This window comes from Puma concolor, chromosome C2, assembly GCF_028749965.1.
Source record: "Puma concolor isolate L17-30 chromosome C2, mPumCon1.1.hap2, whole genome shotgun sequence".
NCBI lineage: Eukaryota > Metazoa > Chordata > Mammalia > Carnivora > Felidae > Puma > Puma concolor.
In genome coordinates, this window is record NC_141675.1 from 54,302,669 (window position 1) to 54,318,343 (window position 15,675).

The following is a 15,675-nucleotide window of genomic DNA, read 5'->3' on the forward strand; positions in this document are numbered from 1 at the left end:
GGATTGCTCAAAACAGATATAAACAATATGCCTGAACAAGAATTTAGAATAACAGTCATAAGACTAATAGCTTGGCTTAAAAAAAGCATAGAGGACACCAGGGAAACTCTTGCTGCAGAGATCAAAGACTAACTAGTTAGGATGAATTTAAAAATGCTGTACCTGAGATGCAAAATAAACTAGATACAGTGACAGTGAGGATGGAAGAAGCAGAGGAGAGAATATGTGAAATAAAAGATAAAATCATGGAAAATAATGAAGCTGAAAAAAAGAGGGAGAGGAAATTACTAGATCACGAAGGGAGAATTAGAGAACTAAGTGATTCCATAAAACAAAACAATATCCGGACCACAGGAGTCCCAGAAGAAGAAGAGTGAGAGAAAGGGGCAAAAGGTTTATTTGAACAAATTAAAGCTGAGAATTTCCCTAATCTGGGGAAGGAAACAGGCATCTACGTCAAAGAGGCAGAGCGAACTCCCTTCAATGTCAACAAAAACAGGTCAACACCATGACATATCATAGTGAAACTGGAAAAATACAAAGACAGAGAATTCTGAAAGCAGCTAAGGACAAAAAAGGGTAGACATATAACAGTAGTAGCAGACCTGTCCACTGAAACTTGGCAGGCCAGAAGGGAGTGACAGGAAATATTCAATGTGTTGAATAGGAAAAATATGCAGGCAAGAATCCTTTATCCAGTAAGGCTGTCATTCAAAATAGAAGGGGAGATAAAGACTTTCCCAGACAAACAAAAACTAAAGGAGTTCATGACCGCTAAACCAGCCCTGCAAGAGATCCTAAGGACTCTGTGAGTGGGAAGCAGCAGAGATTACAAAGGACCAGAGAACATCACAACAAACATGAAATCCACGGATAACACAATGGCGCTAAATTCATATCTTTCAATAATCACTCTGAATGTAAATGGACTAAATACCCCAATCAAAAGGCAAATGGTATCATAATGGATAAAAATAAAAATAAATAATAAAAAAAAAACCACCAAGATCCATCTATATGCTGCCTAAAAGAGATACCTGCAGATTGAAAGTGAGGGGATGGAAAACAATCTATCATGCTAATGGACATCAAAAGAAAGCTGGAGTATCCATACTTATATTAGACAAACTAGATTCTACAACAAAGATTGTAACAAGAAATAAAGGGCACTATATCATAACTAAGGGGTCTATCCATCAAGAAGAACTAACAGTTGTAAATATTTATGTCCCCAATGTGAGAGCACCCAAATATATAAATCAATTAATCACAAACATAAACAAACTCATTGATAACAATACCATGATCGTAGGAGACTTCAACACTCCACTTATAGCAAAGGACAGATCATCTAAACAGAAAATCAACAAGCAAACAACAGCTCTGAATGACACACTGGATGAGAGGGACTTAACAGAGATATTCAGAACATTTCATCCGAAAGCAGCAGAATACACATTCTTCTTGAGTGTACATGGAACATTCTCCAAAACAGATCACATACTGGGTCACAAAAGAGCCCTCAACAGGTACAAAAAGGTTGATTTCACACCATGCATATTTTCAGATCACAATGCTATGAAACTTAAAATCAACCACAAGAAAAAATTTGGAAAGCCCCAAATACATGGAGGTTAAAGAACATCCTACTAAAGAATGAAAGGTTAACCAGGAAATTAAAGAAGAAATTTAAAAAATACATGGAAGCAAGTAAAAATGAAAACATGACAGTCCAAGCCCTTTGGGATGACTCAAAGGCAGTCCTAAGAAGAAAATACATTTCAACTCAGGCCTATTTCAAGAAGCAAGAAAGGTCCCAAATACACAACCTAGCCTTACACCTAAAGAAGCTAGAAAAGAAGCACCAAATAAAGTCCAAAGCCAACAGAAGGGAAATAATAAAGATTAGAACAGAAATAAACAATAAAGAATCCAAAAACAAAACCCAGTAGAACAGATCAATGAAACTAAGAGCTAGATTTCTGAAAGAATAAACAAAATTGATAAACTCCCAGCCAGACTCCTCACAAAGAAAAGAGGACCTAAACAGATAAAATCATGAATGAAAGAGATCACAACTAACACCACAGAAATACAATTGTAAGAGAATAATATGAAAAATTATATGCCAACAAACTGGACAATCTGGAAGAAATGGACAAATTCCTAGACACTCACTCACTACCAAAATTCAAATGGGAATAAATAGAAACTTTGAACAGACCCATAACCAGCAAAGAAATTGAATTGGGCAGTGCCTGGGTGGTTTAGTCGGTTAAGCGTCTGACTTTGGCTCAGGTCATAATCTCACAGTTGGTGGGTTCAAGCCCCATGTTGGGCTCTGTGGTGACAGCTCAGAGCCTGGAGCCTGCTTCAGATTCTGTGTCTCCTACCATCTCTGCCCCTCCCCTGTTCATGCTCTCCCTCTCTCAAAAATAAATAAACATTAAAAAAAATTTAAAAGAAAGAAAAAAAAGAAATTGAAACTGTTATCAGAAATCTCCCAACAAATAAGAGTCCTGGGCCATATGGCTTCCAGGTGAATTCTATCAGACATTTAAAGCAGAGTTAATACATACTCTTTTCAAACTGCTCCAAAAAGTCAAATGGAAGGAAAGCTTCCAAACTCAGCATTACCTTGATTCCAATGAACCCAGCATTACCTTGATTCCAAAACAGACAAAGACCCCACTAAAAAGGAGAATTACAGATCAATATGCTTGATGAAGCTGGATGCAAAAATTCTCACCAAGGGGCGCCTGGGTAGCTCAGTTGGTTAAGCATCTGACTCTTGATTTTGGCTTAGGTCATGATCTCAAGATTCATGAATTCAAGCCCCTCATCAGGCTCTGCACTGACATGTGGAGCCTGCTTGGGATTCTCTCTCTCTCCCTCCCTCCCTCTTTGTTCCTCCTCAACTTGTGCTCTCTCTCCCTCTCTCAAAACAAATAAATAAAAACTTAATAAAACAAATTCTCAACAAGATACTAGCAAATTGAATTCAACAGTACATTAAAAGAATTATTCATGGGGCACCTGGGTGGCTCAGTTGGTTGAGCGGCTGATTTCAGCTCAGGTCATGATCTCACAATCTGTAAGTTCATGGCCTACATGGGGCTTGCTGCTGTCAGCAGAGTCTACTTAGATCCTCTGTCCCTCTCTCTCTGTGCCCCTCCCTGCTCATTCTCTCTCTCTCTCTCTCTCAAAAATAAATAAAAACATTAAAAAAATTAATTGAAAAGAATTATTCACTGTGATCAAGTGAGATTCATTCCTGGGCTGCAGGGCTGGTTCAATATACAAAAATCAATCGATGTGATACAAGACATTAATAGAAGAAAGGATAAGAACCATATGATCCTGTCAATATATGGAGAAAAAGCATTTGACAAAATACAGCAAATCGTTTCTTGATAAAAACCCTCAAGAGTATCAGGATAGAAGGAATATACCTTAATGTCATAAGAGCCATATATGAAAGGCCCACAGCTAATATCATCTTCAATGGGGAAAAACTGAGAACTTGCCCCCTAAGATCAGGAACGCTAGAGGGATGTCCACTCTCACCACTGTTGCTCAACATAGTGTTGGAAGTCCTCAGCAATCAGACAACACAAAGAAATAAAAGGCATCCAAACTGTCAAAGAAAAAGTCAAAACTCTCACTCTTCACAGATGATTTGATACTCTACATGGAAAACATGAAGACTCCACCAAAAAACTGCTAGAGCTGATACATGAATTCGGCAAAGTGCCAGGATATAAAACAATGTACAGAAGTCAGTTATTTCTATACACCAATAATGCAGCAACAGAAAGAGATATCAAGGAATCAATGCCATTTACAATAGCACCAAAAATGATAAGTTACCTAGGAATAAACCTAACCAAAGAGATAAAAGATCTGTATGCTGAAAACTATAGAAAGCTTATAAAAGAAATTGAAGGAGACGCAAAGAAATGGAAAAACATTCCATGCTCATGGATTGGAAGAACAAATGTTAAAATGCCAATACTACCCAAAGCAATCTACACATTCAATGCAATCCCTATCAAAATAACACCAGCATTCTTCACAGAGATAGAACAAACAATCCTAAAATTTTTATGGAAACACAAAAGACCCCAAATAGCCAAAGCAATGTTGAAAAAAGAAAACCAAAGCTGGAAGCATCACAATCCGAACTTTAACCTGAATTACAAAGCTGTAAACATCAAGACAGTGTGGCACTGGCACAAAAACAGACACATAGAACAATGGAATAGAATAGAGAGCCCAGGAATGGACCCACAAATATATGGGCAACTTTGACAAAGCAGGAAAGACTATCCAATGGAATAAAGGCAATCTCTTCAGCAAATGGTGCTGGGAAAACTGGACAACAACATGCAGAAAAATGAAACTGGACCACTTTCTTACAACATACACAAAAATAAATTCAAAATGGATGAAACACCTAAATGTAAGACAAGAATGAATCAAAATCCCACAGGAGAAAACAGGCAGCAACCTCTCTGACCTCAGCCACAGCAACTTCTTACTTGATATGTCTCTGGAGACAAGGGAGATAAAAACAAATATGAACTATTGGAGGGGGGCAGGGTGCCTGGGTAGCTCAGTCAGTTAAGCGTCTGACTCTTGGTTTTGGCTCAGGTCATGATCTCACAGTTTCGTGAGTTCAAGCCCCACATCAGGCTCTGTACTGGCAACGTATAGCCTGCTTGGGATTCTCTCTCTCCCTCCCTGCTCCCCCCCATTCAACGCTGTCTCTGTCTCTCTCGAAATAAATAAACTTAAAAAAAAATGAACTATTGGGACCCCATTAAGATAAAAAGCTCTACACAGCAAAGGAAACACTCAACAAAACTAAAAGACAACGGAAAGAAAGGGAGAAGATATTTGCAAATGACATATCAGATAAACAGTTATTATCTAAAATCTATAAATAACTTACCAAACTCAACACCCAAAAAAGAAATAATCCAGTGAAGAAATGGGAAAAGACATGAACAGACATTTTTCCAAAGACAACATCCAGATGGCTAACATACACATGAAAAATGCTCAACATCACTCATCATCAGGGAAATATAAATCAAACCACAATGAGATACCACCTCACATCTGTCAGAATGGCTAAAATTAACAACTCAGGAAACAACAGATGTTGGTGAGGATGCAGAGAAAGGGGAACCCTTTTGCACTGTTGAATGCAAATTGGTGTGACCACTCTGGAAAACAATATGGAGGTTCCTCAAAAAATTAAAAATAGACCCTAAGTAAGTACAAAAAGATGGAGATCATACCGTGCATATTTTCAGACCACAACACTATGAAACTCGAAATCAACCACAAGAAAAAATTTGGAAAGGTAACAAATACTTGGAGACTAAAGAACATCCTACTAAAGAATGAACAGGCTAACCAAACAGTTCAAAAGGAAACTAAAAAGTATATGGAAGTCAATGAAAATGATAACACCACAACCCAAAACCTCTGACATGCAGCAAAGGCAGTCATAAGAGGAAAGTATATAGCAATCCAAGCCTTCCTAAAGAAGGAAGAAAGATGTCAGATATACAACCTAACCTTACACCTTAAGGAGCTGGAAAAAGAACAGCAAATAAAACCCAAAACCAGCAGAAGGCAGGAAATAATAAAGATTAGAGCAGAAATCAATGCTATCAAAACCAAAAAAAACAGTAGAACAGATCAATGAAACCAGAAGCTGGCTCTTTGAAAGAATGAACAAAATTGATAAACCACTAGCCAGTTTGATCAAGAAGAAAAAGGAAAGGACCCAAATAAATAAAATCAAGAATGAAAGAGGAGAGATCACAACCAACACAACAGAAATAAAAATAATAAGAAATTATTATGAGCAATTATATGCCAATAAAATGGGTAATCTGGAAGAAATGGACAACTTCCTAGAAACATATACACTACCAAAACTGAAACAGGAAGAAATAGAAAATTTGAACAGACCCATAACCAGTAAGGAAATCGAATTAGTAATAAAAAATCTGCCAAAAAACAAGAGTCCAGGACCAGATGGCTTTCCAGGGGAATTCTACCAAACATTTAAGGAAGAGTTCACACCTATTCTCTTGAAACTGTTCCAAAAAATAGAAATGGAAGGAAAACTTCCAAACTCTTTGTATGAAGCCAGCATTACCTTGACTCCAAAACCAGACAGAGACCCCACTAAAAAGGAGAACTATAGACCAATTTCCCTGATGAACATGGATGCAAAAATCCTCAACAAGATATTAGCCAACCAGATCCAACAATATATTAAAAAAACTATTCACCACGACCAAGCGGGATTTACACCTGGGATGCAGGGCTGGTTCAATGTCCACAAAACAATTAACGTGATTCATCACATTAATAAAAGAAAGGACAAGAACCATATGATCTTCTCAATAGATGCAGAGAAAGCATTTGACAAAATACAGCATCTTTTCTTGAAAAAAACCCTCAAGAAAGTAGGGATAGAAGGATCACACCTCGAGATCATAAAAGCCATATTGAACAACCCATGCTAATATCATCTTCAATGGAGAAAAACTGAGAGCTTTCCCCCTAAGGTCTGGAAAAAGACAGGGATGTCCACTCTCGCCACTGTTATTCAACATAGTATTGGAAGTCTTAGCCTCTGCAATCACACAACACAAAGAAATAAAAGACATCCAAATTGGCCAGGAGGAGGTCAAACTTTCACTCTTCGCAGATGACATGATACTCTGTATGGAAAACCCAAAAGATTCACCAAAAAACTTCTAGAATTGATTCATGAATTCAGCAAAGTTGCAGGATATAAAATCAATGCACAGAAATTGGTTGCATTCCTATACACCAACAATGAAGCAACAGAAAGAGAAATCAAGGAATCAATCCCATTTACAGTTGCACAAAAAACCACAAAATACCTAGGAATAAACCTAACCAAAGAGGTAAAAAAATCCATACACTGAAAACTATAGAAAGCTTATGAAAGAAATTGAAGAAGACACAAAAAGATAGAAAAAGATTCCATGCTCCTGGATAGGAAGAACAAATATTGTTAAAATGTCGATACTACCCAAAGCAATCTACATATCCAATGCAATCCCTATCAAAGTAATACCAGCATTCTTCACAGAGCTAAAAAAAATAATCCTAAAATTTGTATGGAACCAGGAAAGACCCCAATAGCCAAAACAATCTTGAAAAAGAAAACCAATGCAGGAGGCATCACAATCCTGGACTTCAAGCTATACTACAAAGCTGTAATGATCAAGACAGTATGGTACTGGCACAAGAACAGACACTCAGATCAATGGAACAGAATAGAGAACCCAGAAATGGACCCACAAACGTATGGCCAACCAATCTTTGACAAAGCAGGAAAGAATATCCAATGGAATAAAGACAGTCTCTTCAGCAAATGGTGCTGGGAAAACTGGACAGCGGCATGCAGAAGAACGAACCTGGACCACTTTCTTACACCATACACAAAAATAAACTCAAAATGGATGAACGACCTCAATGTAAGGCAGGAAGCCATCAAAATCCTTGAGGAGAAAGCAGGCAAAAACCTCTTTGATCTTGGCTGCAGCAACTTCTTACTCAACACGTCTCCAGAGGCAAGGGAAACAAAAGCAAAAATGAACTACTGGGACCTCATCAAAATAAAAAGCTTCTGCACAGCTAAGGAAACAATAAGCAAAACTAAAAGGCAATCTACAGAATGGGAGAAGATATTTGCAAATGATCTATCAGATAAAGGGTTAGTATCCAAAATCTATAAAGAAATTATCAAACTCAACACCCAAAAAACAAATAATCCAGTGAAGAAATGGGCAAAAGACATGAATAGACACTTCTCCAAGGAAGACATCCAGATTTTCAACCGACACATGAAAAAATGCTCCACGTCACTCATCATCAGGGAAATACAAATCAAAGCCACAATGAGATACCACCTTACACCTGTCAGAATGGTTAACATTAACAACTCAGGCAACAACAGATGTTGGCGAGGATACGGAGAAAGAGGATCTTTTTTGCATTGTTGGTGGCAATGCAAGCTGGTGCAGCCACTCTGAAAAACAGTATGGAGGTTTCTCAAAAAACTAAAAATAGAACTACCCTACGACCCAGCAATGGCACTACTAGGCATTTATCCATGGGATACAGGTGTGCTGTTTCGAAGGGACACATGTACCCCAATGTTTATAGCAGCACTATCAACAATAGCCAAAGTATGGAAAGAGCCCAAATGCCCATCGATGGATGAATGGATAAAGAAGATGTGGTATATATATACAATGGAGTATTACTCGGCAATCAAAAATAATGAAATCTTGCCATTTGCAGCTATGTGGATGGAAATGGAGGGTGTTATACTAAGTGAAATTAGTCAGTCAGAGAAAGACAAAAATCATATGACTTCACTCATATGAGGACTTTAAGAGACAAAACAGATGAACCTAAGGGAAGGGAAACAAAAATAATATAAAAACAGGGAGGGGGACAAAACAGAAGAGACTCATAAATCTGGAGAACAAACTGAGGGTTGCTGGAGGGTTGTGGGAGGGGGGATGGGCTAAATGGGTAAGGGGCATTAAGGAATCTACTCCTGAAATCATTGTTGCACTATATGCTAACTAATTTGGATGTAAATTAAAAAAAATAAAATTTAAAAAAAAAAGCAAAAAAAAAAAAATTAAAAATAGAACTACCCTACAACCCAGCAATTGCACTACTAGGAATTGATCCAAAGGATACAAAAATGCTCATTCGAACGGGGCACATGCACCCCAATGTTTATAGCAGCACCATCAATAATAGCCAAATTATGAAAGAACCTAAATGTCCATCAACTGATAAACGAATTAAGAAGATGTGGTGTTTATATACAATGGAATACTACTTGGCAAGGAAAAAGAATGAAATCTTGCAATTTGCAATGACATGGATGGAACTAGAAGGTATTATGCTAAGTGAAATAAGTCAGAGTAAGACAGATATCATGATTTCATATGTGGAATTTAAGAAACACAACAGATGAACATAGGGGAAGGGAAGGAAAAATAAGATAAAAACAGAGAAGGAGGCAAACCATAGAGACTCTTAAGTACAGAGAACAAACTGAGGGTTGCTGGAGGGGGAAGAGGGTGGAAGGATGGGTTAAATGGGTGACAGGCATTAAGGAGGGCACTTTTCAGGATAAGCACCGGGTGTCACTATGTAAGAGATGAATCACTGGGGGGGCGCCTGGGTGGCACAGTTGGTTAAGCGTCCGACTTCAGCCAGGTCACGATCTCGCGGTTCGTGAGTTCGAGCCCCGCGTCGGGCTCTGGGCTGATGGCTCAGAGCCTGGAGCCTGTTTCCGATTCTGTGTCTCCCTCCCTCTCTGCCCCTCCCCCATTCATGTTCTGTCTCTCTCTGTCCCAAAAATAAATAAACGTTGAAAAAAAAAAATTAAAAAAAAAAAAAAAAGAGATGAATCACTGGGTTCTATTCCTAAAGCTAAGACTACACTGTATGGTAACTAACTTGAATATAAATAAAAAAAGAAACAAACAAACAAAGAGTATAATATTGAGAGTAAGAATCAATCCCATCTACCAAAAAGGTTCATGCTTAAACTAGGACTGAGAATTCCAAAATGCTTAAATCAGGTTTCATTTCTAGAGTATAAAACATGACAAGAAATACAGACTCTAACAGACAGAAATCTGTATTTTGGAAAGACATGAATATATGACCCACACACAGCACTCATTCTGTTACCATTAGCAGTTACCAAATTCCTTTGTCTACACATAACCCAGTGGATACAAAAGAAAGTAGCTGAAAATTGATTCAAATGTTGTTCAGATGATAAAGAGATTTATAGAATACTTAACAGATCCTCATTGTTATTACATTTGTACAACAAAATTAAAATTCTGGAGAATGAAATTATTAGGAGAGTGGGTTAAAATCCAGCTAGTGGCACTTACCAACTTGTGCTGCTTTTTTGAAATGACACTGTATTACATATACCAGGACAGAATTAAGGCATCATAATCCAAAATGCAAATGATGCAAAAATAATTTCTACTACAAACACATGGCGGTGGCAGGAGGGACCTCAGTGCCATTTGCAGATGAGGATACAACAGCCACAAGGGGGTTGGGAGACTTGCCCACACTCTCACGTACAGCTGGTCAATTCTAGGGCTGGAACTAGAACCCATAGGACCTCACTCCCAACCCACTGTTCTGCCTCCCTTCTGGGTCCAAAATGTGCTCACTATCCACATTTCTGCTGTTTTAATAACTCCCTTCAATAGAATTGGAGTTCAAGCTCAGACCTGCCTGAGGAGGAGGCCAGGGGCAGATCTGGGGTATCCCCCTGAGTCTCCCCTCTCCCAGAGGCGGTCCTCATCAGCAGCAGTCCTCTTCAACTCCTCCCAGAGCAGGAGAGCATGTTGAAAAGGTGGTTGTCGGCGGACTTCCCAGCACCAAAATATCAGAAGAGGGAAATGCATTCCCACAGCACAGCTGTGATCACACCCAGCAGGCGCCACCAGCTCATGAGGCAAACGAGACAGGCGGTCGGACAAAATATCAATGTACCTCCAGGTCACGAGAGAGACTTTGTCAGGGTACCCCTAATTCACATTAAAATATCTGAGACCCATGAGGCGCTGGGGGGGGCTCAGTCGGTTAAGCATCTGACTTCAGCTCAGGTCATGATCCTGTGGTTCATGAGTTTGAGCCCCGCTTTGGACTCCATGCTGACAGTTCAGAGCCTAGGGCCTGCTTCAGATTCTGTGTCTCCCTCACTCTCTGCCCCTCCCCACCTCTTTCTCTCTCTCTCTCAAAAATAAATAAACATTAAAAAAAAAAAAAAATATATATATATATATATATATACACACACATACATATCTGAGACCCAAACCTCAGAATGGTAAGGGGGAAAAAAACAACACTCTATTGGCTATGCCCACCCACTGCCTGAAGTTTCCACATACTCACTGAACTATACCCACTGACCGAGGGGTCTGGACATTGGTGCCTGAGAATCAGAGCCTAGCTGGGGTTTTTGTGTCTCTTAATCACATTTTTAAATGTTATGGTAATGAAACAATTAGTCTATTTGTCTTCCCACCCCAACCAACCCACAAATCAGAGTTTTCATTCAAGACACAAAACACTTACATTCTCTCAGCTTTGCTTTCCATACAATTTCCTCAGAATCCATTTCAACCAAAAGTAATTTAAACTCCACTGGTTGCTCCAAATACACTTCAATGTAACTTTTCAATTTTAAAAGTGAACCGTCAACAAATTCGATTTCCTTAAAAAAAGGGGGGGGGATTTTTAAAAATAAAAGTTGCATTAGTTGACAATAACAAATGTCAAATAAGGAATACTAGAAGGGTTAGTGCTGACCTGAATGCTTACTGAAACTCTGATGCTCGAAATGCCACTCCTTAATCACAGACCCTCTTATTCTCTTGCTTCTAGACCCTCATTACTCCAACCTGCTTTTCTACTTCATTGAGGCTTCCAGTATGTTGGCCCTATTTTTTTTAAGGTGTAACTGTTCAGCCCTTTCTTGGTTTCAGTGTTTCACGTTCCCAAACTAATCACCCTTTTGTAGGTGCTTTTAAACTTCCTCACCATCTTTTGCTTCGATCATTCCACAGCCTGGAATTGATTTAAAACATTGACAGAACTACACTGAGTGTTTTAGCCACACTCTGTCACTGAATACCACCTTTCCCCCAACAAACCCTTTCTTTGCTGTTTTATGGATAAAGAATCTCAGAGAAGCTAATAAACTTGCCTAAATCCACATCTAGGAAATGGTAGAAGTGAATTTGAATCCACACCTTCTGACTCCTCATTTTTTTTTTTAAGTTTATTTATTTATTTTGAAAGAGAGAGAGAGAGAGAGCGCGCACGCGCGTGAGCACGAGTGGGGGAGGGGCTGAGAAGGAGAGAGAAAATTCCAAGCAGGTTCTGTGCCATCAGCACAGAGCCCAATGAGAGGCTCAAACTCACAAACTATGAGATTGTGACCTGAGCCAAAATCCAAGAGTCAGATGCTTAACCAACTGAGCCACCCAGGTGCCCCACCTTCTGACTCCTCTTAACTACTAGAGACTGATTCCTGTCCTGGACCTCCTCTGCTCCTCTGCAGACTGACTCACAAGCCTAGAGGGAGAAGTCTACTTTAAAAAAAAAAAAAAAAAATCACTGGAATGTACTAGGCACCACCTTTAAAAACCAGGGATCTTAACCTGCCCCTCTCCCTTCCCATTACAAATCACTAGCGTTATCCTCACAACCTTTAATAGGTCACCAAGGCCTACAAAGTGAAGATCTCTCTCTCTCTCTCTCTCTCTCGTGGCCCCACTTTTCCCAAAGCCCTCTGCATTCCCATTTCCTGGAACTATTCTGGTGCCCTGAGCCCAGATGCACATCCCTATCACCTCACTTAGGCACTATGGTTTCCTCTTCCGGGAGAGCTGCCTCCCCGGTGAATCTCTCTCCCTTGAAACGCAGAACAAATGTCACCACATGGGAACCCTTCCTGAAATTCACCACACCCATCTCTATGGTAATACCACATGACATGTTAAAATTATTTCTTTACATGAATATAGTATGTCTCTTTCTATACTGGCATCTTTTGAAGGAAAAGATCATGACACTCTTAGCTCTTATCCCAGACTGACTTTTAATAGGCAATTTTGATAAATGACAGTTAAACACATCATTAATGGTATAAAATCAGCAAGAATACCTTAGATTTACAGAGTTTCACAACTCTCAGAGAACCCCCAAACCATTACCTTTCTATGATCCTTTGGGCAATACTAGGAGATTATCCCCCATTTTATAGCCCAGAAATTTGGTTGAGAGAGAGCACACAACTGGTGGCAGAATTAGACTATTTAAAGCCCTCCCACCATCATCTTGTGTAAACGAGAACTCTGGGGACCATCTCAGTCCTTTCCTAGACAGATTTACCCACTGAATGTGTACTATTCCCTCTCCTAGTAGCTCTTAATCCTGGCAGCACATTATAGTCACCCTGGGAGCTTTAACAAGCCCGATGCCGAAGCCACTCCCAAACCAATTATGTCAGTATCTCTGGAGATGGAACCCAGGCCACAGACTTTTTTAAGCTCCCCTGGGAATTCCATTTTGCAGCAAAGGCCAAGAATCACACTGTTCTAAGCAAGCCCTTCACATTTAATTACACCTCCCAGGCAAGACCGCAGTTGGCTTCTTGTGATCATCTTGAGGTAGCATCTGCCAGGGCTTGATCAGCTTGCAAGGGCTGAGAACCTCTCAGATCCCAGTGGAAAGACTGTGGAATTAGGGCAAGACGGGGCTCAGACGGGGGCAGACGGGGCTCAGGGCCAGGCTCTCCCACCGCCTGGCCGTGGGACTCAGTGGCTCACTGGCCCACTTTGCACATTAGTTTCTTCAGCCATGTTACTGTAAGGCTCAAAACACACCAGGTGGAAACAGACCCTTTGAAACTGGAAAGGAAGGTCATAGAAGTCCATCTGATCAACCTGACTACTTCTCCAGGGCACCAGGCCCCTGATAATATAATAAAATAATGCAACATGGGCCACTGCGATCAGCTCTCTCTTGCTTCATATTTTAATGTAATGGAATCAAAACGTTGTTTTCAACTTTTCATAAACTATAAAACAAACATAAAAAGGTGTACAAAAAGAATTTCCACACAGATGTCTAGTTAGATAAGGTACAGCACACAATCAGAGCACATGATGAAAATAAGTTTTAAAAATAACTTAGTCATTTACAGGAAACCAAAATCACTTACAAATGTCACGTGTACAGTGAATAGTTGAAACCTAGTGACAATTTGTTCTCATAACTATTTTTCAAATGCCTTCCAGTAAAAAAAGCCAGTATCCTTGTTAGCAACTCTTTTCCATTAACCTTCAGTGCTCTGTGACTTAAAATCAAGCTTAAGGTTTTTATTCCTTTGAAGCTAACATTGAATTTAATTAAAAAAAAACTCGAGAAAATTTAAAACCTTTTTAAAGGGAAAGAGATTAGATAAGTCGATTTTTCAGATTAATTCTGAAATTCAACAGCATCTCTGGAATAAGCTTCAAGTTTAGCAAAACAATTGCTTTCTTTTAAATTAAAAATGAGAACAAAACACATTATTTAAAAACCTTCAGAATACATATCTACAAAATATACATCCTGCTGCTACTCCAAGTGGTTTTCAAAATATATATACCTCTGGGGTAATTTCGGCTTCTGGTTCGCTGATCAGTCTGTATTTCTTCCCATTCTGCAATAACTTCTGGCAAACAGGAGGCTTGTCAATTTTCATGAATTTCTTGGAGGAGTGCTTTACAGACTTGGAAATATCCTGAAGGTAGAAATAGGTTTTGGTTTTGAAATGCATCAGCAACAACTGTAAGGACTCTAAGCATCCGAGCAGTGCATGTGCCGCCCTGCATTATCTTCATTTCCCTGTACAAAATGACAGCAAGGGAGAAACTTTCATGGTGCTCTGAAAAGAAATGCCATAGAGGCGAATAAGGCACCTTTGATCTGCACTTCAGGCTTCTAGGTCCCCAAACATCTTTCTGCCAAAGCACTACAGCCAAAGCACCCACCCTGCATGGCACCTAAAATTTGCTTCTGAAGGATTTGAGAAAATTAAATTAGGGCTAGTGTTACACATTCGTATTGATTATATGCCGATGATGTGAACAGAGAGCAGCTACTTTATTGTCAACAGTTCTGCTTTACCCGAAGTTTGTTTCTACCCAGCACCTTACATGTTCCCATCCTTATTTTCACAACTGTCCCAGAGGGGTCCCTGATTTTATATGTATAGCTTGAATGCCCCAAAGAGGTTAAAGGAAACTTTGGCCCAGGCTCACTTGTAAAACAGCTGAGTAGCTGAACATGAAATTTAGGTTTCCTGAAGGCAAAGTTCAAGGAGTTCTTCCTATGTAGGGAAAAAAACAACCCAGGAAGGTGCAAAAATCAAACATCAACAGGAAGCACATCCTGCCTTTTAACCATGCTATGCTCCCTATCGTTCTAGTGGTGTCTTCTTCTACATTTGTTGATACAATCAGCCCCTCACCCCAGCTTCCCAGGAAGTACAGATAATACCCTTTTAATTACTTGTATTTACTTTCCTGAAATATGAACTTCATTAAATAGTAGTACTTTATTCCGGGGTGCCTGGGTAGCTCAGTTGGTTAAGAGCTCGACTCTTGGTTTTGGCTCAGGCCATGATCTCATGGTTCATGGGTTTGAGTCTCAAGTCAGTGGGAAGTCTGCTTAGGATTCTCTCCTCCTCTCCCTGCCCCCCTCACCCCCTCACCCCCCACCCCCACCAGCTCTCTCTTGCTCTCAAAAAATATCTATATATATTTATTCCAAATCCATGGTAATTCTACTTTAGATGGGGTTATTTTTATACTATTTTGAAGACTAGCTTCCCAACTGAAAGTATTAACTTTAGTAAGATTAAAGGAAGCATATTTTACCTTAGGAAGAAACTAAAAACCTATTACTTAATAGAATTTTTAAATTTTAATATATATTGCCAATTATAATCAATATAACTTAACGTTTCTAAAGCTGTGCAAACACTACAACCTAAAA

The 15,675-nt window shown here is 39.3% G+C and overlaps 1 protein-coding gene across 2 annotated transcripts in view; it reads right to left on the reverse strand.

Moving 5' to 3' along the window:
• The window catches only part of LOC147577260 (uncharacterized), a 45,028-nt gene that overhangs the window by 8,231 nt on the left and 21,122 nt on the right, over positions 1-15,675 (reverse strand). For both annotated transcript variants that reach the window (XM_086674615.1, XM_086674616.1), the window contains exons 12-13: positions 14,285-14,419; positions 11,203-11,341 (exon numbers count right to left, since the gene is read on the reverse strand). In XM_086674615.1, coding sequence (XP_086530741.1) covers positions 11,203-11,341; positions 14,285-14,419 — 274 coding nt within the window. The remainder of the gene's footprint in view (positions 1-11,202; positions 11,342-14,284; positions 14,420-15,675) is intronic.